Genomic DNA, 26,808 nt, shown 5'->3' with positions numbered 1-26,808 from the left:
GGAGTGTGGTGCATTAGCGAACTGTTTTTTATAAAAGAACCACAGGATGTAACTGTCACAAGAAAGGACCCAGTCATTTTAGATTGCCAGGCTCATGGAGAAGTTCCTATTAAGGTCACATGGTTGAAAAATGGAGCAAAAGTATCTGAAAATAAACGGATCCAGGTTCTTTCTAACGGCTCTTTATACATCAGTGAGGTGGAAGGCAGGAGAGGAGAGCAGTCCGATGAAGGATTTTATCAGTGCTTGGCAATGAACAAATATGGAGCCATTCTTAGTCAAAAAGCTCATCTTACCTTATCAAGTAAGTGTTTAAGATTTTGGTTGTTGACATTTTTTGTTACTACATTTTGATTTCTTGATTTATGAATATAATAACTAAAAGTCATACATGAAGAAATTGGAAATAAAGGCAAAAATGCAAAAAAATACATAAATTTGAAAACAGAAGTCATTAGGTTTAGAACACAAGTGATATAAAACCTGATAGAGGTGACTTTATATAAATTTCAAATGTTCGCCCTGTAAGAATTGGATGTGTAAGTTTGGCCAACATAATAAAAGTTTGTTCTAAAATTTCATCTTTTAGAAATTAGCAATTAAATAAAAACAATCACAAGTAAACCTGCTTTGTAGATGGCCCTTGAGTGCTAAATCTTTCTTATAGCTCAACCTTCTATTGACTGCTTTTTAGATCACCCATGTTGCTTTTTAATTGTAAGGCAGGGCATTGGTCAGTAACTCTCAAGCCTTTGAAGTATGCCTGTTTTCCTGCTGGGAGGGAAAGAGATTAAGGCCATTTCCATATTATGCCTAATGGACTTAAACCAGATCTGCTTATTTTTTTCCCCCAGTTGTCATAAAGTTTGCTGTCTAATGATTTCCTTTGTATTAACCCCATCAGAGCAGCCATTTGTCCAAATGATCCATTGCTTGGTGGTTGACCTGGTAACTTGAGTGTAATGATTGGCTTGGGACAGGTAGGGAACTCTGCTTCCACTGAGGTTGCTACCTCTTCAGGTCATCAAACACTATTTCAATATTGGAAAACAAAATTGTATCTTAAAAATAGGATTACAGGTATTCTGGTTATGTGATTTTGTTAATCAACAAAAGATGGATTTTGTACTGTACCTATAAATTGATTGTTTATAAAATGAACAACAGGTAAAGAGGGTATTCTTGAGATAAGGGTGCGATCTTTTGGCAATAGTCTTTTCAAGGTCTTTATAATTGAAACTTAGGCTAGTAGCAGGACTTTCCAAGATAAATTTAATTCTAGTAACTCATGGCCATAATTATGCTATCCTCATGTTAGTAATTATTAATTTATTTTGTACAATGATTGTAGAAAATACTTTACAAAAAATGATTTTTATGTTGAAAAATGGCAGAAAATTAGAAGTTTCTAAATCTGGCCCCACTCCACTCCTGCCAAAGAAGAACATAAACCTGAGAGGATTTCTGATATACTTACCTTCTTTCTAGTCTTTTTTTTTTTTTTTATCACTGGAATTATCCATTATTTTATATATGGAATTATCCATTAAAATAATAATGAAAAACATTATTTTCATTGATTAATGGTTTTTCTGTGCAGTACTATTCACAAGATAGTGCTTTTATCAGTTCATTTAAATTTTCTCTAATGTAAAATTATTCTATAGGATTCTGGTTTTTCCACCTTTTCAGGTTTGTGGAATCCTGGGTTTTCATACTCAGGAACTGTAACTTGTATTACCTTTGGGGGAAGAGGTTGGAAGTTGAGGGGGTGGGCAATGGCAGAAAAAGATGAAGCATTTGTCACCATCACACTTTTGTAGGACCTCATGAGAAGCCTGACCGAATCCTAGGGCTCCCAGGAACACCTTTGAAAGCACACAGAACTGTTTGATTTCATAAACAAAGCCTGAAAGGTGTATGATGGATGTAACAAATAAACGTTAGTACTAGAGGCTGGAGATATACCTCTGTGGTAGAGCATGTGCTTAGCATACATGAGACACTGACTTCAAGACTCAGCACACACACACAAAAAATACTAGCTTTTTAAATCTTTAGATTTTTGTATCTTTATAAAATTATCACTAATAATAAGTAATTAGAGGTAAATCATTTTGAAGGGTATTATGGTAAAGGTCATTTCATATTATAAGGACCAAAAACTTTTCCAATGAAACTACTATAACATTGCTTTGCTATATTACAGTTTCCAACTGTAATCAGTTAAGGACCATGTTCTTCAGATGCACATATTTTATTTAACCTTGAGGAGGTGTTTTGCTAGGAAAACTCAGTCAGTATTATGAATTTAAAATACAAAATGTATAGTGGATTTAGATTTTTCTTTAGATATATGAAATTTCTTAGAGATCCTGAATTATCAGTTTTGATTTCTAAAGATGTTATCTGGAGTAAACAGAAAGAGAATAGGCATTAAGTGGACATTCTGTTTTTGATTTTACTTTTGGAGCTGGTTCTCCCAGTCATTGATAACAGTAGATTACATGTATATGCTTTTTATTTGCTTAGGGATTTTGTAAGCCAGCATATCTTTTGGTTCAGAAATGTAATAGTACAGTACCTGAAATTTAAAGCTTTAATTTGTGCAAGTTTTAGATTTTTAACACACAGGCAATCCAATCTTGGTTTCTAAATTTAGGAACTAGAAGCTGAAAGTTGCACTCTAGGCAAGAATTCCATTATTCATGTGTAAATTAGGAATTCACAGGGTTAAAAGGTTAGAAACTGGCCAGGATGAGGTTTACCCTTGTGATAAAGAGCAGATGACCCTCATTCATTGGCCAAAGCTTTCATGTAGCTCTTCTGCAAAGTTAGTTATTGCCATGAATTGTTCTTGAGGAATGCAGAAATTCAAATGTGAACAGGCCTTTCCTTAAGTGTCTCTATGGAGCCTTATCTCCCAAGCACATCAGAGCAGGGCTGCAGGGACAAGGTTCTTCCCCAAAGGCTTGGAGGCTTTGCTTTCCTGTTGTTCATCCAAGCACAAAAGAATTCATCTAACTTAGTTTTGCCAAGGCATCGTATTTTTGAAGGAAAATATAGGGTTAAAGTAATATTTAGCTTTTTTTTTTAAAGGTAATCTTTTTAATTGATATCCATTTTAGCTGTTTTTTTATGTAATTAGAAGGGAGTAATGTGGGAGATGCTTTTTCTAGTTGTGTACAAGAGTAAGAACAGAAAATTAAAACATTCCTATAGATTTGAATTTTTTAATTTAGCAAATCAAATTTTCACTTGTGTGTGTTGTCTTCATTATATAAATAATTTAAATATTTTAGGAATAAAAACGAGGGAATTAATGTTTCTTCCATTCTTTAATGTTGAAATAAGATAAATTCCATAGAAAAGCATTAGTGTGGTAAAACAGTCTCATATTTCAACAAGTTTAAATTAAGATAAGAGACATTTGAGAGAAGTAAAGGGAGGAGGAGGGTTGTGTTCTGTGATGTGTAAAAGACTGGTTGTAAGCTAGTGATTGAACAGGAAGCTGGTTGTTTATTTCCTTTCCATAAAAGGTGGAAATTGAAGTCCTAGGAAGAGGGAAAGGGAACACAAAGTTGGCCTGTATTTCCTAGGTTTTTCATGACTGTTCACTTGGGCATAAAATAATACTTGATGTGAGCATTTATAGCTTGAAGAGCATAAAAATCATTGTAACTGATTTTTTTCATTCAAAATTTTGAGATTAATTCTGGCATCAGTAAAGTTGTTAAAGAGTGCATTTCAATAAGTTTAAGTAGCAAAAGTCATTTCCTTTAGGATATAGGTTGTTTTTCATGAATAAAATGTTTATCATGTCAGTTTAAATTAAGATGAAATTTAAGGTGTTTTTGTGGAATTAGTGAACAACTGTCCTGTGGGTATGGTTTTCTGTCTTGCAGAGTAATTTATAAATTATAGTCCAGGGTGGATGCAGCTTAGTGGTAGAGTTGTTGAATGTCATGTGTGAGGCCCTGGGTTATATCATCAGCACTGAAAAAAATAGAAAAGTCCAATGTTGGTTTTTAAATGTGAAGTTAAATATATTAAAACATTTTAAAAATTATGTTTTTTAAAAAGAGGGTAAATGGTGTATTGAAAAGGAAATCATAGGAAATATGAGATGATAGCTCAGGTTTTATTAATGATTATAGACCCAAAAAGCAAAATTTTGCTATAATGTCACTATTTTATTGACATTTGTAGATGTTGTAAGGACAGTCTTTTACCTGTGTACATGCTTTTTTTTTTTTTTAAGTATTTTTTTTTTTTTTTTTTAGAGAGAGAGGTGAGAGAGAGAGACAATTTTTTTTTTAATATTTATTTTTTAGTTTTTTGGCGGACACAACATCTTTCTTTGTATGTGGTGCTGAGGATCGAACCCGGGCCAGGCAAGCACGCTACCACTTGAGCCACATCCCCAGCTCCTGTGTACATGCTTCTCCAAGTCAAGCTGTTAGCAGTTACCTAACCTAATTCAGCAGTGCTAATACATAAGCTAAAATTGTTTGATTTTGGAAAAATAAGACAGAATTCAAATATTCAGAGAGACCATTCTGCTAACACTATATATAAAGTCCTTTTGATGCTTTCTGGTAATCACCTTAAAAAAAGAGAGGTGACATATTTAAAAAGTATATGTTTTGACTTAAAAACGTCCATCTTGCATAAGTGAAATCAAGAAATTCAAGTTGTATTTATAGTTCTACAAACTTACTTACTATGACCCTGTTTTTAAAGTCTGCCTGGTTATCTCTGGGTAATGGAACCAGTTTTTCCCACTTTTTTCTTGATTTGTGAGGATTATTTCTCATTTTCAGAAACCTGTTACACTATCTAAATATATATTGAACAAATATATATTATATAATGTAATATACATAGGTGCGTGCGTGCGTGTGTGTACACATATGTGCAAAGCAGGATCCAGTAAGGGATGGAATCACATTTTTCTTTGAGTATTTAATTTTTTTTTTTTTTTTTTTTTGATTCTGATTTTTAATGGAACTTTGAAAGGTACTTGGTATGCCCCCTTCTGTCCACTATCTCTGGTAATTCTAAAGAAAGGGTCTCACTCTTAGGAGTTGTTTGCACAGGGATTTGTTGTCATTTGCTCCCACATTTAACAGCTGGGCCTATTGATGAAGTCCAGAGCAATTTAAAAGAATAGCAAAAAACAAATCTTTTAAGCAGGGCTTTAGGTTAAAAGAGTATTTCAGTTAATAAATCAGATGCATTTGAGGTTACTTTTTTTGAAAACATGATTCTTTTTTTTTTACTTCATATTTTAGAAGTGGTCTTTATCTCTCATAAACAGGTTGCTTAGTTAGTTCATTACTTCCAGCTGATATCGACTAATTATATGAAAACTGAGGTTGAGTCAAGTGTTTTGTTGAAGATCCTACTTGAATTTTAGAAATAACTGTTCTAAAAGAAATCCTAAAAACTGCCCCCAAACTAAATTTTCAGTGTTAGTCAAGTCAATTTTAATACTTTTAAGAGTTTATACTGTGCAGACTCTGTATTAAGGCACTTTTTAAACTCATCACTGAAATTTTGGTACAAAAGAAAGGAAGAGGAAGTTGTAATCACTGAAGTAGTACTTGCATTTGCCTCTACATGGTACTCTGCACAGAGTCAGCCTGCAGAAAATAGTTGGCAATAGTGATGTACAAAATAGGTAAAAATGTACCAGATTAACTTTCAGCAGCTGTAATTGTGAAGCCAAGTGAAATTCTGTAGGGATATGTGTGCAGAGGATGAAGGCATCTTCCTTATAAAAGTCTCTGACACTAATCTGACAAATTCTTTCCTGACTTTTGTATTCTTTTTTTTTTTTTTTTTTAAAAAGCTTCTGATTCTTAGAAACTGCATTTGATGAGTCTTTAAAAGCCAAATTCATAAGGACTGAGCCGAAGGCATAAATTAAAAATGTTTGGTTTTTTTTTTTTTCAGTTTCTAAAGGGTTTGCCCTTCTCTTGTATTTAGAGATATATTTTTAATAGCTTTTGCAATTGTAGTAGCTAGGTTAATCAAGACACTGTTGAGGAATGCAGTCATTGTTCAGGGTTCTGGTTTCAGATCATATCGTCACTGGGTTTAGTCCTTAGGACTTATTGAAGGGAAATTTTCTTTTTAAAGCTTACTTTATGAAACTATAGTAATCCCTGTCTATCTAGAATGGTGTAACTGTTCTTTTTTATTTCATTGTTTTGTTTTATGCTGCTTTATACAGATGACTTTAAATAAATTGTTCTTTTCTCTCTCTTTTTTTTTTTTTAACTCTCTTAGTACTGCTTAGAATCAGTTAGCACTCAATGATTTATCTTTATACTTTACCAATGTGTACCTTCCCCACCACCAATAAAACAGAAGAATGTTTGGGCTGTGGACCGCATTTCTAAGGGTTTCTCTGCCTTGGCATTTTGGGTCCCATATGTTGTATGATGTGTAGCAGCATCCCTGGCTTCTGTCCATTTGATGCTCCTCCTATTTGGGACATCAAAAAATCCCTGCTGGGAGGCAAAGTCACCATTGGTTGGGAACCACTGATATTTCTGAAGGTACTAGGAAACTGAGTGATGCTAGCTAGGGCTGTTAGTACTTTAATTGTTCTTGTCAAACGTTTGATATCTGATCTGTGATAGGCTTCCTTTTTATTTTTCTCTTTTTGTTGTTTAATAGCAATGCTAAATTTTTTTTCTTATTTATTTTTGGTGGGATTCTTTTTTGTGTTTTCTCTTTTTGAACTGGGGATCAAATCCAGTTCTTGGTGAAAGCGAGGCAAGTGCTTTGGTGCTGAGCCACATCCCAGCCCCCAAGTTTTTTGATTAGAGAACTATTCTTTAAATATTATAAAGGAGGCTTAATTTAAAAAAATAGATTTGAGTCGTTGTCTAAGTTAGAATAATAGTGCTTCTCTTTCCCCTTTTTCACACACAGTACTGTTTGGGTTTCATTTTTCTGTAGTCCCGTTCACTTTTATTTCAATATTTTAGATTTTTTAAATCTGATATCTAGTCAGAGAGTAAATAAAAATTTTATTTAACCTTGTTGACTCAACATTTTTGTTTCTTTGCAGTGCTGGGGATCAAACCCCAGGACCTCTTTGCACATGCTCAGCAGCAAGCACCCTACCACTGAAGTGTACCCCCAAAGTTTTTGTTTTGTTTTGAACCTTTTATTTTCTTGATGTGAGTGATGGTTGTCAATATTTGAAAAGATACAGGCAATCTCTGTTTTTGTGGGAAATGTTAAGTAGAATTTATTGTGGAGAAAAAGAAACTGACTTGAATAGCCTATAGTGTAGCATTTTGCTTGTAGTAAGTGGTGGGGAGCTGAATGGTTAACAAATCTTTTTTAAAATATTTTTTTAAAATTTATTTTTTAGTTTTAGGTGGACACAATATCTTTATTTTATTTTTATGTGGTGCTGAGGATTGAACCCAGTACCCCATGCATGCTAGGGGAGCACTCTACCACTGAGCCACAGCCCCAGCCCCTGGTTAACAAATCTTTTCAGCTAATTCAGCAATACCCTCAACTCTTGTTGTGGGCAGAAGCAATTTAACTTCCTGCAGATAAAGATGTAGAAATGGCAGCTTACTGAGACAGCATCAAGCATGGATAAAGCAAAAACAGTTAGAAATTATAGCACACTAACCAGTACACAGGAAGTTGCAGGTAAAAGTTCAAGTGGTTATTTTGAAGTCTTGTTTTAGATTGCCTATTAGTGATGGGCAGGGATTTCGGTCTGCATCTTTCTAAAAAGACATCCCTTTTTGTGTGTACTGTTAGCTATTCACGCTAGGAAAAGTTATGACTGTTGCTATGTGTTGCTAGTTGCTGTAGAGGCCAGTGACCACTGGTGGTCCAGGAGACAAGTAGAGATGATGGAAGAGGAAATGGCTTTCTACTGAGGGACTCTAGAACTGAGCAAGGCTGGCTCGACATTTAGCACCATTTTCATTCTATTCCACGGAATACTTGGCATACAAGAAGTCATCAGTTAGTTCAAAATAGAAAAGATGAATGTATTTAAGGAAAGTTCTGCAACCAGTGATAGTATTTGTGTCAAGGAAGATTTATAATGTTCTGGATATAATATCTTCATGAGAGATGACAATTTTCAATTTCTAGTAAATACAGTGCTGCTGTATTTTTTAAGTTGCTGGAAGCTGTGATAGAAAAATGGGAAAAGTGACAAAGAGGCAGAGTAGTCAAGCTTTAGTGCTTTCTCCACTGCCAGTGTCTCACATGGCTTGACAAATCACTATTCTTCTGCTTAGTTGTCATATTGGTAAAAGTGGATAACTGAGGGAAAAGGGGAGTGGATATTGAGGAACACATTACCCTTATTTTCAGAAATCTGTTATTGTAATTCAGTAAATATGATTTGGTCCAGTCATATTACCAGAGAGCCATTTAAATCACTAAGAAAAAAAGCATGAAAATAACTTGGCTACTGTTTAACTTGCCTTTGAAGGACTTCTATATAGAGAAAGTCTAAAACCAGTACTGATAATTTGGATTAGTACTATTTTTAAGAACCTAGAAAAATAGGTTACTTTGTTTGAGATGAGACAGTTCAGAATGATTATGCTGCTTTGAATGTTTACACACTGGTTCTGCTATTAATAGTGTATTCTGATGTTTATTGACTCAGTATTTATTTTCACTTAATAGTTTTAAAAATACAGTTGTAACTTCATCTTGAGAGTTTTGCTCATGTTTTTGTTTTAGAATTATTATTTTTAGTGTTTTTTGTAGCTCTGGAGGTTGAACCTAGGGCTTTGTGCATGACTTTCAAGTGTATTTGTGTATTTTTTTTTTTTCTAGTGGTGGGGGGTACTGGGGATTGAACTCAGGGGCACTAGACCACTGAGCCGCATCCCTAGTTCTATTTTTGTATTTTATTTAGAGACAGGGACTCACTGAGTTGCCTAGTACCTCACTTTTGCTGAGACTGGCATTGAACTCGAAATTCTCCTGCCTTGGCCTCCCAAGCCACTGGGATTACAGGCGCCATTGCACCTGGAGTATTTGTGTTTTAATAGAAACAGATTATACTGGCTTCCCACTCCCACCAATTCCTATTAAGAATGATATGGTTTAATATTCCCGAGCTTTCAAACTGAATTAGGCCCTCTGATTGGATTTTAAGTAACTAAGATTAAAATATTGACCTCAGGATTTAAAATAGGAAAAATGCTTTGATGTTGGCATTACTGTTTTTTTTAAACAAGAAATCACAGCTTTTCTTAAGTAATTTTGCCAGTTAAATGTGCTTATTGTTTTCTCAATCAAAAGAATTAATGTTCATATGTTCAAGAGAAGCCACAGTTATAATGACTTTAACATAATTTTAATTGAGGGACCACCTTTGGTAAAGCTGCAAGATTATTCAGAGGATTATTAAAAGTGATCCCAGGGATGGAATATGATTTCCTCAAAGCCTGAAAATATCTTTACCCAGATGATTTAGCACATTTTTTAGAAATTTGTGATTAACATGAAAGGAAGGATATAGACAGAAGCAGCTTTGTGAAATTAAATTTTCCTTTTTTTTGCTACTGGGGATTAAACCCAGAGGTGCTGTACTCCTGAACTACATTTCTAGAATCCTCCCCCCTTTTTAAAAATGTTGGGACAGGTTCTCACTAAGTTGCCTAGAATGGCCTTGAACCTGCTACCCTGCTGCCTCAGCCTCTGGAGTCTGGGATTGCAGGTGTACATCTGGCTTAAACTTTATTTTCATTGACTTAAAGTCCACCAAGATGTGGACTTGGATGCTCTGATATTTAAAGATAAAATTTCAATGCTTAACAAACTCTTTACAATGAGAAATTATAAGTGGATCAAGTTGGTCAATAGGGATGTGACTGGTTTCTTAATAAACTAGAATTAACTCTACCATTTTTATTCGGGATAGAAAAAAGCTGATGTAAGTGTTTTTCAGTCAACTTGCAGAAGGGGACATTGAGTATGGGAAGGGAGAGAGGAGAGACAAAGAAAATACATTAAAATTTCCACTGATCTCCAAGCATTTAGATTTGTTAAGATAATGGCAATGAACATTTTGAAGAGAGAACCTGAAAATAAGCTAAAACTTACCCTGAAATCCATAGAGAGTCCTTGAGGCCTAATTTGACTTGCATCATCATTTCTTCTTTTACACGGAATAAAGATCTCAACTTTTATAGTCTTTGAAATTTCTGTTTCGCACATTAGAAATGTAAAGCAGGAAGGGGAAGGACCCTTTCTCAGATACTACTAGATGTGAGACTAGCGCTTAGGTTTTTGGATTCTAGTCATGAATTTGCAGTGCTTAAATAAAGCTTTCCCTCTGTAAGTTGTGTGGAAATGTGTCTTACCATATTTAAATATTTTATCATCAGATCCAAAATATAGAAAAGAGAATGGTACAGAATTGATATGGATATTAAAGATACATCTTAATTTATCTTTAAAAAATATGACCATTTTATGTAACTCCTTTATTACTGTATTTGTGTAAGGTTATTTGTTGTTAAATAACCTTAAGGTAATTGTTAAATAAGTCACTGATGTATCCTTATTTTTATCTCTTATAATGTTTTATAGAATTTATTTTCTTGTATATATTCTCAGTGCAGGGAGATTGAGCTTCAGTCCTTTTAGAGGTTTAGCATTTGTTGACATAGCTGTCCCAGTGGGACTTTGGTCTAAAGCAGCAGTTTATTTTATTTTTTTCAGTGGTTTATATTTATTATTATTATTTTTGCTGCAGTGCTGGGAATCGAACCCAGGGCCTCATGCATACTCGGCAAGTGTTCTAACGGCTGAACTATATATTCTTGGCTCTAAAGCAGTGGTTTTCAGCCTGTCTGAAGAATCTCTGTAGTTTCTGTAGTCAGAAGGCTGAGATTTAAATAAATGGCTGAGCACATGTCATTTTTGCATGGAAAGAAGTCATAGTGACAGCCTATGCTCCGCTTGGAAGTTTTAACTGTAGGCAAGTAGGGCATGGCTGGAGGAAGTAGAATCACTAGGGATGAGCCCTTGAGGATTATAGCTTATCTCCCTGGCTCCTTCCTCTTTTTCTCTGCTTCCTGGCTGCCAGGGGCTGAGCAGCTTTTCTCCACTGCTGCCCTCTGCCATGGTCCTGGGCCTCACCTTGGGCCCAAAGTGATAGAGTTGGATGTTCATGGACTGAACCTTTGGAACTGGGAGTCCAAAATTAACTTTATTTTCTCCAAGTTGGTCTTGTCATGTGTTTTAATCACAGCAATGTAAAGCTGACTACTGCAACAGTATTTTATAGTTTTAGAATAAACTTTTGGTGAAATTTACTCCTATGCATTTTTTTATTCTTTTAGATGTTATTGTAAGTAGAATTGTTATTGTTTAAATGTCTTTTCCAAATAGTTTATTGCCGGTACATATAAATACAATTGCCTATTGTGTTTTGGTATTATACCCTGAGTTCATTTATTAATTTTAGTAGCTTTCTTGTGGATTTTTTTTTTTTTTTAAGGATCAGATCACCTTGAATGATACAGTTTTATTTCTTTATCTCCCATTTGGATGCCTTTTATTCTTTTTTTCTTGTCTAATTGCTTTGGCTAGAACTTTTAGTCCACAGTAGTGGTAAAAATAGCTATCAATGTCTTGTTCTTGATCAGGAGAAAAACTTTCACTTTTTTACTGTTGGGTGTAATGCTAGCTGTTTTTCTGTAAATGTTCTTTATCATGTTGAAGAAGTTCCAATCTATTCCTAGTTTTCTGAGAATTTTTATCATGAAAGTATATTAAAATTTTTCAGATCCCTTTTTTGTATCAATTAAGATATGCTCCTGCTGCTTTGTTCTATACATCAATTATTTTATTTTATTGATTATTATTATTTTGGTTCTGGGAATTGAACCCAGAGGTGCTGTACTACAGAGCTTCATCCCAGCCCCACCTTCTTTTTCTTCTTTTTTTTTTTTAATTTTGAGACAGAATTTCCTAAGTTGCTGAGGCTGGCCTTAAACTTGTGATCCTCCTGCCTCAGCTTCTTGAGTAGGTGAGATTACAGGTGTTTGCCACTGTTCCTGGTGATTAATTTTTAAAAGTTGAATCACTGTTGCAGTCCTGGGGTAAATTCTACTTTGTTAATTTTATGGTTTGGAGGTTAGAACTGTGAGAGTGAAGCTGAAGCTACAAAAGGGACCCTAGGATGTTAGAGATGCCAGCAATGTGAAATGTCTGCTGAGGGAAGTCACAGGCAATGACCAGAGTCAACACAAAAGAGAAGCTATGTGGGCTGCAGTCAGCAAGGCCATAGGGGCAGGACTGCCCAAGCCCTTTGAAACTTATGTCAGTACCATTGTGTGACTCCGTAGCAAACATGGAGCTACAGGATTTAATGTTTGCTCTGTTGGGTTCTGGTCTTGCTTTGGTTTGTGTCTTCCTGCTGTTTCCCTGTTCCTCCCTTTTGTAATGGGAATGTTTGTGACATTGAAGCTAATAAATATATAAGTTGTTTTTTGATTTTTACAGAGGGTCACAGCTAAAAGTTGCCTGAATCTCAGGGGAAACTGAACTCAAGCTCATTTGAACAATGCTAGAACTATTAAGACTATGGGAACTCTTGGTGATGGACCAAATAAATTCTCATAGTGGGATGGATATGAGCTTTTGGGGGCCAGGGACAAAATATTATAATTTGCATCTTAAATGTGCTCGAAAGGCTCAGTGTTGGAGTCAGTGTTAAGAGGTGGGGCCTTTGGGAAGTGATTGGGTCATCAGGGCTCTGACCTCATGAATGGAGTAATCCTCTTATGGATTCCTAACTAATAGGCTCTTGGAAGTTGGGAAAGCTTTAGGAGGGTGGGGTGTAATTGGAAGAGGTAGGTCCATTAGGAGTGTGCCCATGAAGGGTATCCTCTTCTTATTCTTTGCTTTGTGGCCAGCATGAGAGCTTTGCCTCAACACATGCTCCCTACCATGATGTCTAGCCTTGTCACAGGCCCACAGTGATGGGTCAAGTGACTGTGAACTGAAACCTCTGAAACCCTAGATTAAAATAGATCTTTCCTTCTTTTAAGTTGTTTTATTTAGATATTTTATTACAGAGATGAAGATATGACTAATACAGTTTTTGGATTTGGTTTACTAGAAATTTGTTGAGATTTTGCATCCATATTCATAGAGGATACTGGTCTGTAATTTTTCTTTTTGTGATGTTTGTCTGGCTTTGGTATTAGAGTGGGTGGGGTAGAATGTTAGGAATTGCCCTTCCCACTCTGCTGTTTTGGAAGTTTGAGAGGATAGGTATTTTTATTTAATTCTTCTGGAATGTCCCTATGAAATCATCTGTTCTTGCTCTTTTCTTTGTTGGAAGGTTTTGGGTTACTGATTTAATCTCTTTTTTTAAGGTTTGCTTTTATTTTCTATTTCTTCTTGAGTCATTTCAGGTAGTTTTGTGTCTTACTTGAAATTTTTCCATTTCACTTATTATTTTAAAAAAATCCTCTAAGGTTGCTAGTAATCTCCCCACTTTCATTTTTATTTTAAAATTATTTATGTTTTCTCCTTTTTATTTGTCATTCTACCTAAAGTGCTGACAATTTTTGTTTATATTTTTCAAAGAATAATCTTTTGGTTTCGTTGGTTTTCTCTTTGGTTTTTCTATTCTCTATTTCATTTATCTACTCTGTTTCATTTGTTCACTCGAATTTTCGCTATTTCCTTTCCTTTGCTAGCTTTGGATTTAGTTTTTACTTTGTCTTTACTTCCTTGAATATAAATATAAATTTAGCTTTTGATTTGAGATCATGCTTATTTTTTTCCTCTAAATGTAGACATTTTTAGCCACAGAGTCTGAGTACTACTTCTACTGCATCCCAAGATTGTATTTTCATTTATCTCAAGATATTTTCTAATTTCCTTTGTGTTTCATTTCTTGACCCATTGGTTGAGTGTTCTGTTTAGTAGAGGATAGGAAAGGCAGCAGAATACAACATACACTAGTATGGCAGTATGTAAAAAAGTGGATGTGTAACTGATGTGAATCTGCAGTATGTATATAGGGTAAAAATGGGAGTTCATAATCTGCTTGAATCAAATGTATGAAATATGATACGTCAAGAACTTTGTAATGTTTTGAACAACTAATAAAAAAATAAAATAAAATAAAAATATTTTCTGTATATGTGTCAATTTTCCTGTTTTTTTAAAATTTTTAGTTTATTGTAATTGGGGGAAATTTTTTATGACCTTAATCATTTAAAATGTATTGAGACTTGTTTGTGACTTAACGTATGATCATTTCTGATTAACTTTCTATGTGCATCTGAGGAGAATGTTTATTCTCCTGTTGGGTGGAGTGTCTTTATATGTCTGTCTCTCTTTTTTTTTAAATAGAAGTTATTTCCAGTGTTCTTTTTTTTTTTTTTTTTTTTTAGTTGTAGTTGAACACAGTATCTTTATTGATTTATTTACTTTTTAATATTAATTTTTTAGTTTTAGGTGGACACAATATCTTTATTTTACATTTATGTGGTTCTGAAGTTTGAATCCAGTGCCTCATACATACTAGGCAAGCACTCTACCACTGAGCCACAACCCCAGCCCCTATTTATTTATTTTTAAGTGGTGCTGAGGTTCGAACCAAGTGCCTCACACATGCTAAGTGAGTGCTCTACCACTGAACCACAACCCCAGCCCATATATGTCTGTCTGATTTAGTTTGTTTGTAACATTGTTCAACTTTTTCTTTTTGTATGTGGGGGGTTTAGGGGGAAATACTGGAGATTGAATCCAGGGGTATTCTATGCTGAGTTATATCCCCAACTCCCTCTCCTTCTTTAGTTTATTTATTTATTTTTGAGACAGGATCTTGCTAAGTTGCTGAGGTTGGCCTTAAACTTGTGATACTCCTGCCTCAGCTTCCTAGTTGCTGGGATAACAGATGTGCTTAAACAACCAGCTTAACTCTTAAGGAATTAAGGAGGGCTGGGGTTGTAGCTCAGTAGTGGATCGGTCGCGTAGCCATGTGCGAGGCCCTAGGTTTGATCCTCAGTACCACATAAAAATAAATAAATAAAATAAAGGTATTGTGTCCAATTACAACTAAAAAAGTAAATATTATCCCTTTTAATAAGTATAGGCCAGGCTCTTCTCTTTTCCTGTTTATGAAAGTCTTTCTTTGTCTTTGAGCGATTTGATTATAAATTAATTCTGTGTCAGTCTCTTTTAGTTTATTTACTTAGAGTTCATTGAGTTTCTTTCATCAAATATGAAAAATTTATAGCCATTAAATATACTAATATTTCTTTTCTTTTAAACTCCCACAAAGTATATATTGGTTTGCTTGATTGTACCTCATATGTCCCTTAAAATCTGTTCTTAAGAGGAAAATGATGGGGAGGGGCATCATTTTTCTCTTAAGACTTCTATTTTTGTCTTTTCTTTCATATATATTCGTTTGTTTGTTCATTTGGCGGGCTGGGGATTGAACCCAGGCAAGCTCTATTACTGAGCTATATCCTCATCCCTTCTTTCATGTTTTATTTTAAATTCTCATTTAAAAATATTCTTTACCTGTACTATTATCTTAAGTTCTTGAGGTGCCACCCTTCCTTTTCTATATGTCTGGTAATTTTTCCTGTTGCAGATTGTTTATGTGATCTGTAGGTTTTATTCATTATGAGCTCTTTTTTGATAAATATTATTATATCTAATATTATGGAAGTTTTGGGTTATTTTGGTGTGCTCCAAGGTTTCATTAGTCATGGATCAATATTTGAGTTAATTAATTTTTTTTCTTTTGATATCCTGGGGTGCTTAACCACTGAGCCATATCCCTAGTCTCCCTTGTCCCACACACCCCCTCTTTTAAATTTTGAGACAGGGTCTTGCCAAGTTGCTGAGGTTGACTTTGAACTTGCAGTCCTCCTACCTCAGCTTCCAGAGCCCCTGGGATAAGTGTGTGTGGCTTTTTGGTTAATTTTTGGCAGTACTAAATTGGTTGTAATAATCTATCATGCACACAAGTGTGTGATATAGGCCTGGGTTTTTTTTGTCATGGGAAACATTTTTTTTCTCATATATAATAAAGCCTCCTAATAATTTTGCTGGCAATCTGAGGTTTTCTACTGATGTAGTCTCCAAGGGTTTCCATGATCCCAGCTGCAGGTCTGTTATCTGTGTTGTGAAGGAACAAAATCACTTTTTCAGCTAAGAGGCTGTCAGTTCTTATATCCATTTATGGACCACCATGGCTTTAGTCCAGAGGTATACTACTCTGACCTTGTCCTTAAAATTTTGTTAGTGGTGATGGTAGTGTGTTTCCAATATGCTCTGTATGGCATGTCAATGTGATTTTAGTGGGAAAGAGCATCTGTGTTTACTCAGTCTACCATTTTACAGGAATTAGAATAAAGGTGCAGTCTTCAGGAATCTCTTCCTACCTTGGAGTCTACATGCCTAAACTCTGAGGACTTTCCCAGTTTCACTTCTCTGTATATTCCTGGCTTTCTTCATTTTAGTTGTCAGCATCTATCCCAACTACTTTTCACTTTGCCTTGTCTCAGTACAAGTCCAGTCAAGGGTATTTTTAAGGGCCTTTGGCTGAAACTACCTTTATTGCCAGAGCACCCAAGAAAACGATTGGTGAATTGTAGGATCTGAAATACTTACTAACTGATTGAGAATTCTGTGCTTAGGTTTATTTTTCATTTAGCATAGTCATTCATTTTTCCAGCAAACATTTATTGAAAGTCTACTTGGCTAGTCCTTGAGAATGACATGATTAAAAAGAAAACAAACAAACAAACAAAAATCCCCAAACCCCAACAGTAACAAAACCAAAATTGTCCCTGACCTCAGTGATAGGTTAGTGGAAGAAAGAAGTTCATAGATAAATAATTATTACACCAGTATAGCTGTACAGAAGTAGAGTGCACCTTTGGTAGACCTGTTTATGTGTGAGATGATTTCTTCCAAATTTTATTTCCGAAGTTTTCACATCTGCAGAACAGTGAAGGAATGGTACAGTAAGTACCTGAATGCTTTTTGCATAGATTTCCAGCTCTTAATTAATCTTTTGCGGGGCTGGGGATGTGGCTCAAGCGGTAGCGTGCTCACCTGGTGTGCGGGCGGCCGGGGTTCAATCCTCAGCACCACATACAAAGATGTTGTGTCCGCTGAAAACTAAAAAAATAAATTAAAAAAAAAATATTTTGCCACAATGACTTCATCCTATTCCTTGTCTTCAAAAAAGTAAGTTGTAGACATCATGACACTGCCCTGCTAAATACTTCCCCATGCATCTCCAAGTCTGGGGAGACAAAGAGAGATCCTGGTAGACATGATGCCTACATAAATTTTAAAGAAAAATTAGATTTTAATTAGATGAAGGGTAGTTCAGTAAGGAATAGTAGTAAGTAACCAAGTGTTAGTGTGGAGTAATAAGATGTTTGGTATTTCTGGGAAGTAAAATTTAAGGAAATAGTGACTAGAATACAGTTGAACATGGAGGTAGTATCTACTTAAGGAAAAATTCATTATATACCATATGCCATGTTAAGGAACCTGGGATTTAACTTGTGGTTGATGAGGAGTTTCAAGTTGAATTGGTCAGATTTGTGTTTTAGGTTGATCCCACTGGAGCCTGTGAGAAGTCAAATGAACAGGGCTGGAGGCTGGGGCAGCCGTGTGCCTAAGAGCTAATAGGAATCTAGACTGGAGCACTGGTAAGGGGATGAGTAAAGAATAAATTTAGGATTAGAATTAGGATTTGAAAATGGCAGTACTTATGGGGATGTGTGTAAGAAAGTGGGGGAGGAGACTCAGGATAATGCCTATACTTCTAGTTTAGAGACATGGTGAATAGTGTTGCTACCAGCTGATATAGAGATTCAGGAGAAAGAGCTAATACAGAGAACAAGATAATGAATTTTGCATAGAAAACATTAGTTTTAAGTGTCTGTATGATGTCAGGTAGAGCCTGACATCACATAGCAGGTAGTTCAAGAAAAGAACTAGAGTCAGGAGAGGTGTGGCTAAAGATCCTGAACTGAGTATCACCTGAGTTGCTGGTGTTCGTGCAGTGCAGTAGTGGGGGGAGGGGCTGAGAATCCACACCCACCGCAATGGACAGCCCCAATTGTCAGGAAAGTAAATGAAAAACCAGGAAAGTACAAAAATCACTGAAGCCAAGGGGGAAGTTTCAAAGAGTAAATGAAACATTAGATATAACAGAGTTCCAGAAAGATAAGATGTGAAAAATACCCTTTGACCCAGGTTACTAGAGTCTTAAAGCAGTTTCCTTAGAGGAAAACAGACACAAATTTTAAATTTTACTCAAAATTTGGTGTCCTTATCAGTGGAATAATTTTTCATGGTTTTAATATTTCCCAGTGTTGTTATTTTTAACTTAGAAATTATACTCTACTATGCTGTGATTCAGTAGAATAATACCTTTTTGTGTTCTCCTGAAACTATTAGTGTCATGATAATTATCAGAAAATTTAGTTAATGTAGTATAAAGTGTTAAATTGCAGGTTATATTTTATGTAAAATAACTGTTAACATATATAATTCTGCCTTGGGCAACATTGTCTTTAAAAATAACGTTCATTGAGTATATGAATCTATTAATAGTCATTTATCATTTATTCATTAAAGTTTCTTGTGTGATCCATTAAACTGTTCTTCAAATATACAAATTCTAGGGCTGGGGATGTGGCTCAAGCGATAGCGCGCTCGCCTGGCATGCGTGCGGCCCGGGTTCGATCCTCAGCACCACATACAAACAAAGATGTTATGTCTGCCGAAAACTAAAAAATAAATATTAAAAATTCTCTCTCTCTCTCTCTCTCTCTCTCTCTCTCTCTCCCTCCCTCCCTCCCTCCCTCCCTCCACTCTCTCTTTAAAAAAAAAAATATACAAATTCTACAGTATGTAAAATTGTAGAATTTTAGCCTATCATGTCATCTTCTGGAGAAAGAAAGCTTGAGTTAAAACAAATTCATTCTTCTTGTACTTTGGCTAATATTAGTCTTGCGGGTATTTTTTTTTTTCTTTTCTTTTTTTAGTTGTAGATGGACACAATACCTTTATTTTATTTATTTTTTATTTTTTTAATATGGTGTCGGGAGTTGAACCTGGTGCCTCATGCATGCTAGGCAAGCGCTCTGCCACTGAGCCACAACCCCTGCCCTAACTTTGCAGGTATGTTTATGTGATATGCCAAATATAAGCATTTCTCATTAACTTGTAAATATTTGAAATATATTAATAAAATAAGACAGTGAAAACAAACAATTTCTCAACTTATTTTTGGTGTTATAGCTTTTCTAAACAATTCAGTTATTCCGTGTTAATAAGTAACTAAACCAAGGTAGCTGTTTAAGAGACTGGTTTGTAGTTCTTTGGCAGAATGCCTGCTTAGCATGCATGAGGCCTTAGTTTCAATCCCTAGCACTACAAAAAACAAACACACACACACAAAAGATGGTTTAAAGGTGTGTATATTTATTTATTTTTATTTTTAAAGTATTTTTTTAGTTGTGGATGGACACAATAACTTTCTTTTTTTTTTCTTTTTTTTTTTTAAGAGAGAGAAAGAGAGAACTTTTTAATATTTATTTTTCAGTTTTCGGTGGACACAACATCTTTATTTTATTTTTATGTGGTGCTAAGGATCAAACCCAGTGCCCCACGCATGCCAGGCGAGTGCATTACTGCTTGAGCCACATCCCCAGCCCAACTTAATTTTTTTATATAATGCTGAGGATCAAATTCAGTGTCTCACACACGCTAGGCATGGGCTCTATCACTGAGCCACAAAAAGTGTGTATATTTATAAAACCAATTATATATGTTAGTGAAATTCTTTATGAAAACCAGTTTGAGTCTTAAGAGGCCTATTGTTGTAAACAAGATATAGCCATAGTATTTGAGGTCAAAAGAAATTATTGTATTGAAAACTTGTCTAATATTTTACAAAGTGTTTCTTTTAAGAAAGAAGAACTGGGGGTTAATGTTAACTTTAAATTTCTGGAGACTTCATCTATGATAGTGAAATTATGATGATTTTTAAAAATATAAAACAGGGGAAACAAAACTTTCTTCCTAACACAATAGCAGCAAGTCTAAGTAATAGAAAGACATTTGGCTCCTCAAATATGTTGTGTCCTACTACATAATAGTTCACTAGATTAAATGAAATTATTGATTTTTGCTTCATTACTGATATAATAATAATGTCCCTCATAGAATCGTTTTCCCTCCAGGATAGGATCTTGTCTAGGGTCAGGTATCATCTGTAGTTCTTAAGTTGCTTTGGTTTTTATTAATCTAGAATTTCCACAGTTTTTCTTTCATCACATTGCTCTTTTTGGAAAATATCCCTCAACCAACCCCCTGGCTTTGCTTATTATTATAGAACACTTTCAGTTTTGTTTGTCTTGCTTTCTCCTGATTAGATTTGGGTTATGCATTCTTTGCCAGAAAATTAAATAGATAATATACTTTCCCTAAGGTATCACATCTGGAGGTACATGATGTTTAACTGACCTTCATTGGTGAGATCAATTTTATTTATTTACTTCCTTTTAAAAAAAAATTCTTATATGTGACAGTAGAATATATTTTGACATATCATACATATGTGGAGTATAACTTCCAATTCTTGTGGTTGTACATGATGTGGAGTTAACACCCTTCATGTATTCATATATGAAAATAGGAAAATTATGTTCAATTCATTTTACTGTCTTTCCCTATCCCATGCCTCCTCCATTTCCCTCACTCCTTTCTGTCCAATTCAGGGAACCTATACTCCGTATCCCCCCTGTTGTGAGTCAGCATCCGCATATCAGAGAGAACATTTGGCCTTTGGCTTTTTGGAATTGACTTATTTCATTTAGCATGATAGTCTCCAGTTCCATCCCTTCACTGGCAAGTGTCATAATTTCATTCTTCTTTATGGCTGAGCAATATTCCATTGTGTATATGTACCACATAGGAGAGTCTTTTCCTCCTAAGGCTTCTTAAAATTGTTGACTAGCAGGATTCCACTACAGGATAATTAATACTATGCTTTACCCAGATTTTGAAAAATTTTCATAGGAAGTGGTTCATTGTTAAATGCTTTCCTGTGTCTTATGTTAAATATTGTATTTTTAGCTAAAACAATCTATTTGAAATAAATTAGAATGTTTCAACATGTTAAATATAGAATTTTTTTCTCCTGTAAGTCTCTTTTTAGTGTGACATCAGGATGGAACAGTAAAGGGTAAAGGATTTGAATGTTTCCAGTACTCAGGTGTACCATGTAACTAAAGCTTTTGCATCAGTGGCTGGGTTTTCCACTTTTTAAAATGTTTTGGTATTAAGAAGCCAAAGCTACAGCTTTTACCATACCTACCTTTGCATATAATGATGTTAGTAGATAGAGTAACTCTATTAATTCTTAATGGCATCTTGAGTCTCAGGTAGTATCAAGTTTTGTGAAGATAGGTATGACTCTGTTAACATTACACATGTATATGTAATAAATATTTTTGTTATGTATCTATTTTTGTAAAGTTGTCTTTTCTACTTCAAGATGAGCAATTATAATCTTAAGATTTCTTTATATCTTTAAATGTGATTTTAAAAAGGCAAAGTGATCCCCCAACCCACAGTCATTTAGAGAAAAAAAATTAAACTAGATTCTATTGTATTCTCTGAGGTTGCATCCTCTCAGCATTTGACTTTAAATAGTTTCTATATTATGGAGATATTGCAGTATCCTGTTGAAACCTTCTTCATAGTCCCTAACCTTTCCAGTAACTCCTTGCTTCCCATACAACTAAAAGCTAACTTCAGACTCTGTCACATGGATTAGGGAGGGAGGAAAAGGGTTCTAGAGTTGGCAAAGGAACTGCCCCCACTATTCTTCAGCCTATAGATTGTGGATATTGTGAACAAAAACTCAGTTTTGGCTAATGACAAACTGGGATATTGTGATTGACATAAAATTTTATTTGGAGAATCAGTTGATTGTCAATCCAAATTTATAAGTTGGTGGCAAATAATTTTTCAAAGGGAGTGCTGTACTCTTGATTGTCTGCAAGATAGTTTTTGGATGGTATCTGAAAAAATGAGTTAATGTGAACAGATAATTGGGAATCTTAATAGCCATGCTTGTTGAATAACAGTGCTACCTTCTCCAACTGGTGCCGATTTAGAAGGAAACGAATTGACCATCTAAATGTTCTGTCTTAAAGGTTCTCTGTTACATTTCTTTTACTTGAAATTTGTGTTAATCAGCAGACAAACCAAGAGTAGATATATTCCTTTCTGAGTTTCTTTCACTGCTTTTATGGCTTAAAGTTTAGCCCTGTTGGATGTTAGAAGTGCTCTTGTTTTCTTTAAGATCTCTAGTTTGGACTTTCAATAACCAGGGGTTTCTTGGGACATGATAATTTCGATGGACCCTGGGTGTTGTGATCCCAAATCAAAGACATTTATCTCCTCTTTTAAGGAAAATGGGATTAGGAACTTCCTGCTGCTTTTGCAAATACTTAAGTTTCTCTCCGGGCTTGGTGTTGCCTTGAGGTCACTTTTACAAATAATTTAAAGACCCTCAAGGTCCCAAGTGAGCTCAAGATGCTGGTGCTCTTTTTTTAGGGATAAAGTTTAGTAGTTCTCCATTAAGAGAATTCCTAATAGTCTGATGATTTTGTTTATAGAATAAGTTAATCAAATTAAAAATATAGTTGGGATTATCTAAAGTAAGTGTTCTAACTGTGAAGTCAATTGGAAAGGATCCTGATTAACGTGAAAATTCAGATTGATTTCTTAGGGTTTTTCATATACATGCTGGAAACTAATTCATTAGGTAGGAAACAAACAAAAAATTTGTGCTGAGGTCTGTGGATGACCTTTTGCTTCTATGTGTAGCCTGTTTTTGTAGCCTTCAACAATACCTACCTCACCTATTACTGTTACCTTAACAGTGCCTTTTAAGATAGTATGAATATATTGAAACAGTTGATATTTTATTATATTTTTTTTAGAAAATATGAAAACATTTGATTAAGTAAATTATATTTACTAATTGTATGTAGTGTTATTATTAGATTATCTTATCTGTATATAATAAAGCCTTGCTCTTAACAAATTACAGAACTCTCTAAGTGGACTTTCCTCAGAAGTCATTTTTATTTAATTACCATTTGACTTCATTAACCACAGAAATTTTTTTAAAGATTGTACTCAAAATTTGGCTTTAGCAACCTCAGAAGATGTTGTTTGTTTCCTTAAGAAGCTACTCAGTTTTGATATAGGAATAGCATTTTTAGGTAGAAAAAATAATGTGTATAATCCCTTAGTTATTTATATATGTTTAGTTTTTTTAAAGATTCTTTTTAGTTGTGCATGGAAACAATATCTTTTTATGTATTTATTTTTATGTGGTGCTGAGGATCGAATCCAGTGCCTCATACGTGGGAGGCAAGTGCTCTACCCCTGAGCTACGGCCCTAGCCCAATATGTTTAGTTTTTAAGTGTAAGTGGTTAAAAAATTTGACTAGTCACACTCTGCACTAGTTTATGATACCTGTAAAAATTAACAATATCTTAGAGTTTATGTGGTGTTTCACCACAATAAATAGTCTTCACTTAGAAATTTAATCTTGTTCAAAGCCTTTTCTCCGCTTGAAAAAAGAAGTGACTTTTCAACAAGGTGCACTGAGTTCATGCTTTGGTATATTCTCTCTGCTCCAAATACATAGCAATGAAAAATAAACTATAAAAATATAAAACATACATAGCCTATTTTGAAAACAAGAGAAACAGAAATGGTATGAGGATCAAAGGGTTAAGTGGCCTGAAGTTTTATATATGGGTGGGAAAGGATTTTAAAATAATTTACAAAAGGCCTAAATCATGAAGAAAAAATAAATGTTATTAAACAAAAATTTAAACATCTGATATTGAAAAAGAAAGTGTAAACCAAGAATGAAACAACAAATACAAATTCAAATAAGACACATGCAGGGGCTGGGGTTGTGGCTCAGTGGTAGGGTGCTCGCCTAGCACATGCGAGGCCCTAGGTTCGATCCTCAGCACCACATAAAAATAAAAAGATAAATGAAATAAAGGTATTGTGTTTATATATATATATATATATAAAACAGATGCAATTGACAAAGGATAGTAACTGAAATATAAAGTAGCTCCTGTCAATAAAAAGGGGCAAATATCCTAGTGGAACAATATGAATAGTAGACAGTTCACAGAAGAGAAAACCTAAAAAGCTAATAAATATGTTAACTTATGTTTACTTAACTTAATTAGGGATATGAAGTTTTTTTTTAATATTTATTTTTTAGTTTTAGGTGGACACAATATCTTTATTTTTTTATTTTTATGTGGTGTTGAGGATCGAACCCAGTGCCTCACGCATGCTAGGCGGGCACGCTACCACTTGAGCAACATCCCCAGCCCATGAAGTTTTTTTTAATTAAAAAAATACTATCTTATATCCACTAGGTTGACAAAAATCAAACCTTTGTTATTTTTAAATGACGGCAAAGAAAACTAATTGAAATCTAAGTTGGTATAACAATTTTAGAGGACAACTTAGCAGTATCTAGAAAAATTGAAAATACATTTGTCCTTTGACCCTCTGCATTCGTTTCTAGGAATAGATCAGAGACAAACTTATCCTGTGTACAGTAAGAAGATACATGTAAGGATGCTTCTTGAAGTATTTTTGTAACAATGCAAAGTTGGTCATACTTCACAGGTCCATCAATAAGAAAGCAGTTAATGAGTTGTGGGGTCCTATATACATGGAGTTAAATGAACTAATTAAAGTGATTACAGTTACATATGTGGACAAATGACAAAAAATGTTAAACCTAAAAATAAGTTACAGAATAAAGCTTGATGCCATCTGTATATAGATTGAGAGTATATAGAACATTCTGAATGTTGATGAATAGATATTTAGTAATAGTATAAAATATTCATGATAAGCACTAAATTCAGGATAATGATAGCTTTTGGGGGTAGAAGAAGATATCAGAGAGAGGTGTACAGGGGATTTCAAACCATCTGTAATGGTTTTCATTCGAGAAACAATTCTGAAACAAATATGACAATGTGTTATTGCTTGATAAAGATAGGTTGGACTATAATAAGTGTTTGTTGTAATCAAAAATAGTGTGAATAAATTTGAGATAAGTGGTTTTTGTCATTCAAGTATTCTGAAATTAAAGTTCCTTATGTTACTATAAATGTTTGCTTGAGTTATTTGTCAGTTTATTTTAAAATTCTATCTTAACTGTTTTCTTTTTTTAATATTTATTTTTTAGTTTTTTAGGTGAATATAATATCTTTATTTTATTTTTATGTGGTGCTGAGGATCGAACCCAGTGCCTCACAGGTGCTAGGTGAGCACTCTGCCACTTGAGCCACAACCCCAACCCTTAACTGTTTTCTTAATATTTTCTTCAAAGTCTTGAAAATAATTCAGATTCACATGTGGTTTATGATAAAAACAGATGCTAATAATATGAAATAACTTTTCCCCTGGTATATATTGAAAAAGCTGTATGTATCTGTGCTTGATACCAAATTATTCCAAGTCGATTCAGCCTAGCCTTTTAGTTATAAATCAGATCACCATATGGTTAATTCACTTTGGGAAGTAGCACAATTATAATAACCAGATCATGCACCATTATTTTGGTTGTCTTGATCAAATTGAATGAACAATTAGGGATTGAATGGACTCTTTTTCAGTGACCTATTATACCCCTGAAGCAAGCAAATTCACCTGAGATTTGTGGGTTTCATGAAACAGTCAAAGCAGCATTTTGGACAACCTTTGGTGGCACAGAAAACAAGCGCTTTTCTCCACAGACTAAAGTTATTATTTGAGACAGGGTCTTTGTCTGTCTTTGATGGGTGGTTAGTGAACTCTGATCAAACATTTCATTTTACTGTCTTGACCATAGTGTGGATTGCTAATGATTGACCATAGTGTGGATTGCTAATGATTAAGAGTTCATATTTCTAATATCAAAGACATACTGGTGTGGATAAGATGATTTTATGTGACATTATTCAAAGTCCATGTATGAAGACATGAATTGGTGTGAACATACTTTATATACAACCAGAGATATGAAAAATTGAGCTCTGTATGTGTAATAAGAATTGTAATGCATTCTGCTGTCACTTATTTTATTTTGTTTTTCTTTTTGGTACCAGGGATTGAACTCAGGGGCACTCGGCCACTGAGCCACATCCCCAGCCCTATTTTTGTATTTTATTTAGAGACAGGGTCTCAGTGCGTTTCTTAGCACCTCTCCAAAACTGAGGCTGGCTTTGATCTTGCGATCTTCCTGTCTCAGCCACCTGAGCTGCTGGGATTATAGGCATGTGCCACCGTGCCCGGCTGTCATTTATTAAAAAAAAAAATTTAAAAAAAGATTTTATGTGAGCTTATTAATTTTATTTAAAAACTAGGATGTAGTTGTGTGATTTAAGAGGTTATTTCAGGGCTTGGGATGCCTTCATTGCTCTACTTTATTTGACCTAATTCAAGTCATTTACACAAAATTAGAGGCCTCTTTCTTAACGTTTTCAGTTTACCATGATCTCTTTTTTTCTGTAGACTTTATTCTGTGTAGTAGTCACCTGAGAGTTGTCGTTACCGGTTTAACTTACTTTCTTATTTGTGTGCATTATCTGCAATTTTTTTTGAACTGGGGCTATAACTAGGAGAACAGAAAATAAAGTATCAGCTCTCACTGCATAAGGAACTACTGAACA

At 34.5% G+C, this 26,808-nt stretch overlaps 1 protein-coding gene across 1 annotated transcript in view; it reads left to right on the top strand.

Moving 5' to 3' along the window:
• Positions 1 to 26,808, top strand: part of Prtg (protogenin) — a 116,904-nt gene that overhangs the window by 2,261 nt on the left and 87,835 nt on the right. Inside the window, exon 2 of the mRNA XM_076849404.2 lies at positions 2 to 304. Within this exon, the coding sequence (XP_076705519.2) occupies positions 2 to 304 (303 nt within the window). The remainder of the gene's footprint in view (position 1; positions 305 to 26,808) is intronic.

Source organism: Callospermophilus lateralis, chromosome 3 (assembly GCF_048772815.1).
Source record: "Callospermophilus lateralis isolate mCalLat2 chromosome 3, mCalLat2.hap1, whole genome shotgun sequence".
Taxonomy (NCBI): Eukaryota; Metazoa; Chordata; class Mammalia; order Rodentia; family Sciuridae; genus Callospermophilus; species Callospermophilus lateralis.
Note: the sequence above shows the minus strand (reverse complement) of the source record. Positions and strands in the feature narration are given on the sequence as shown.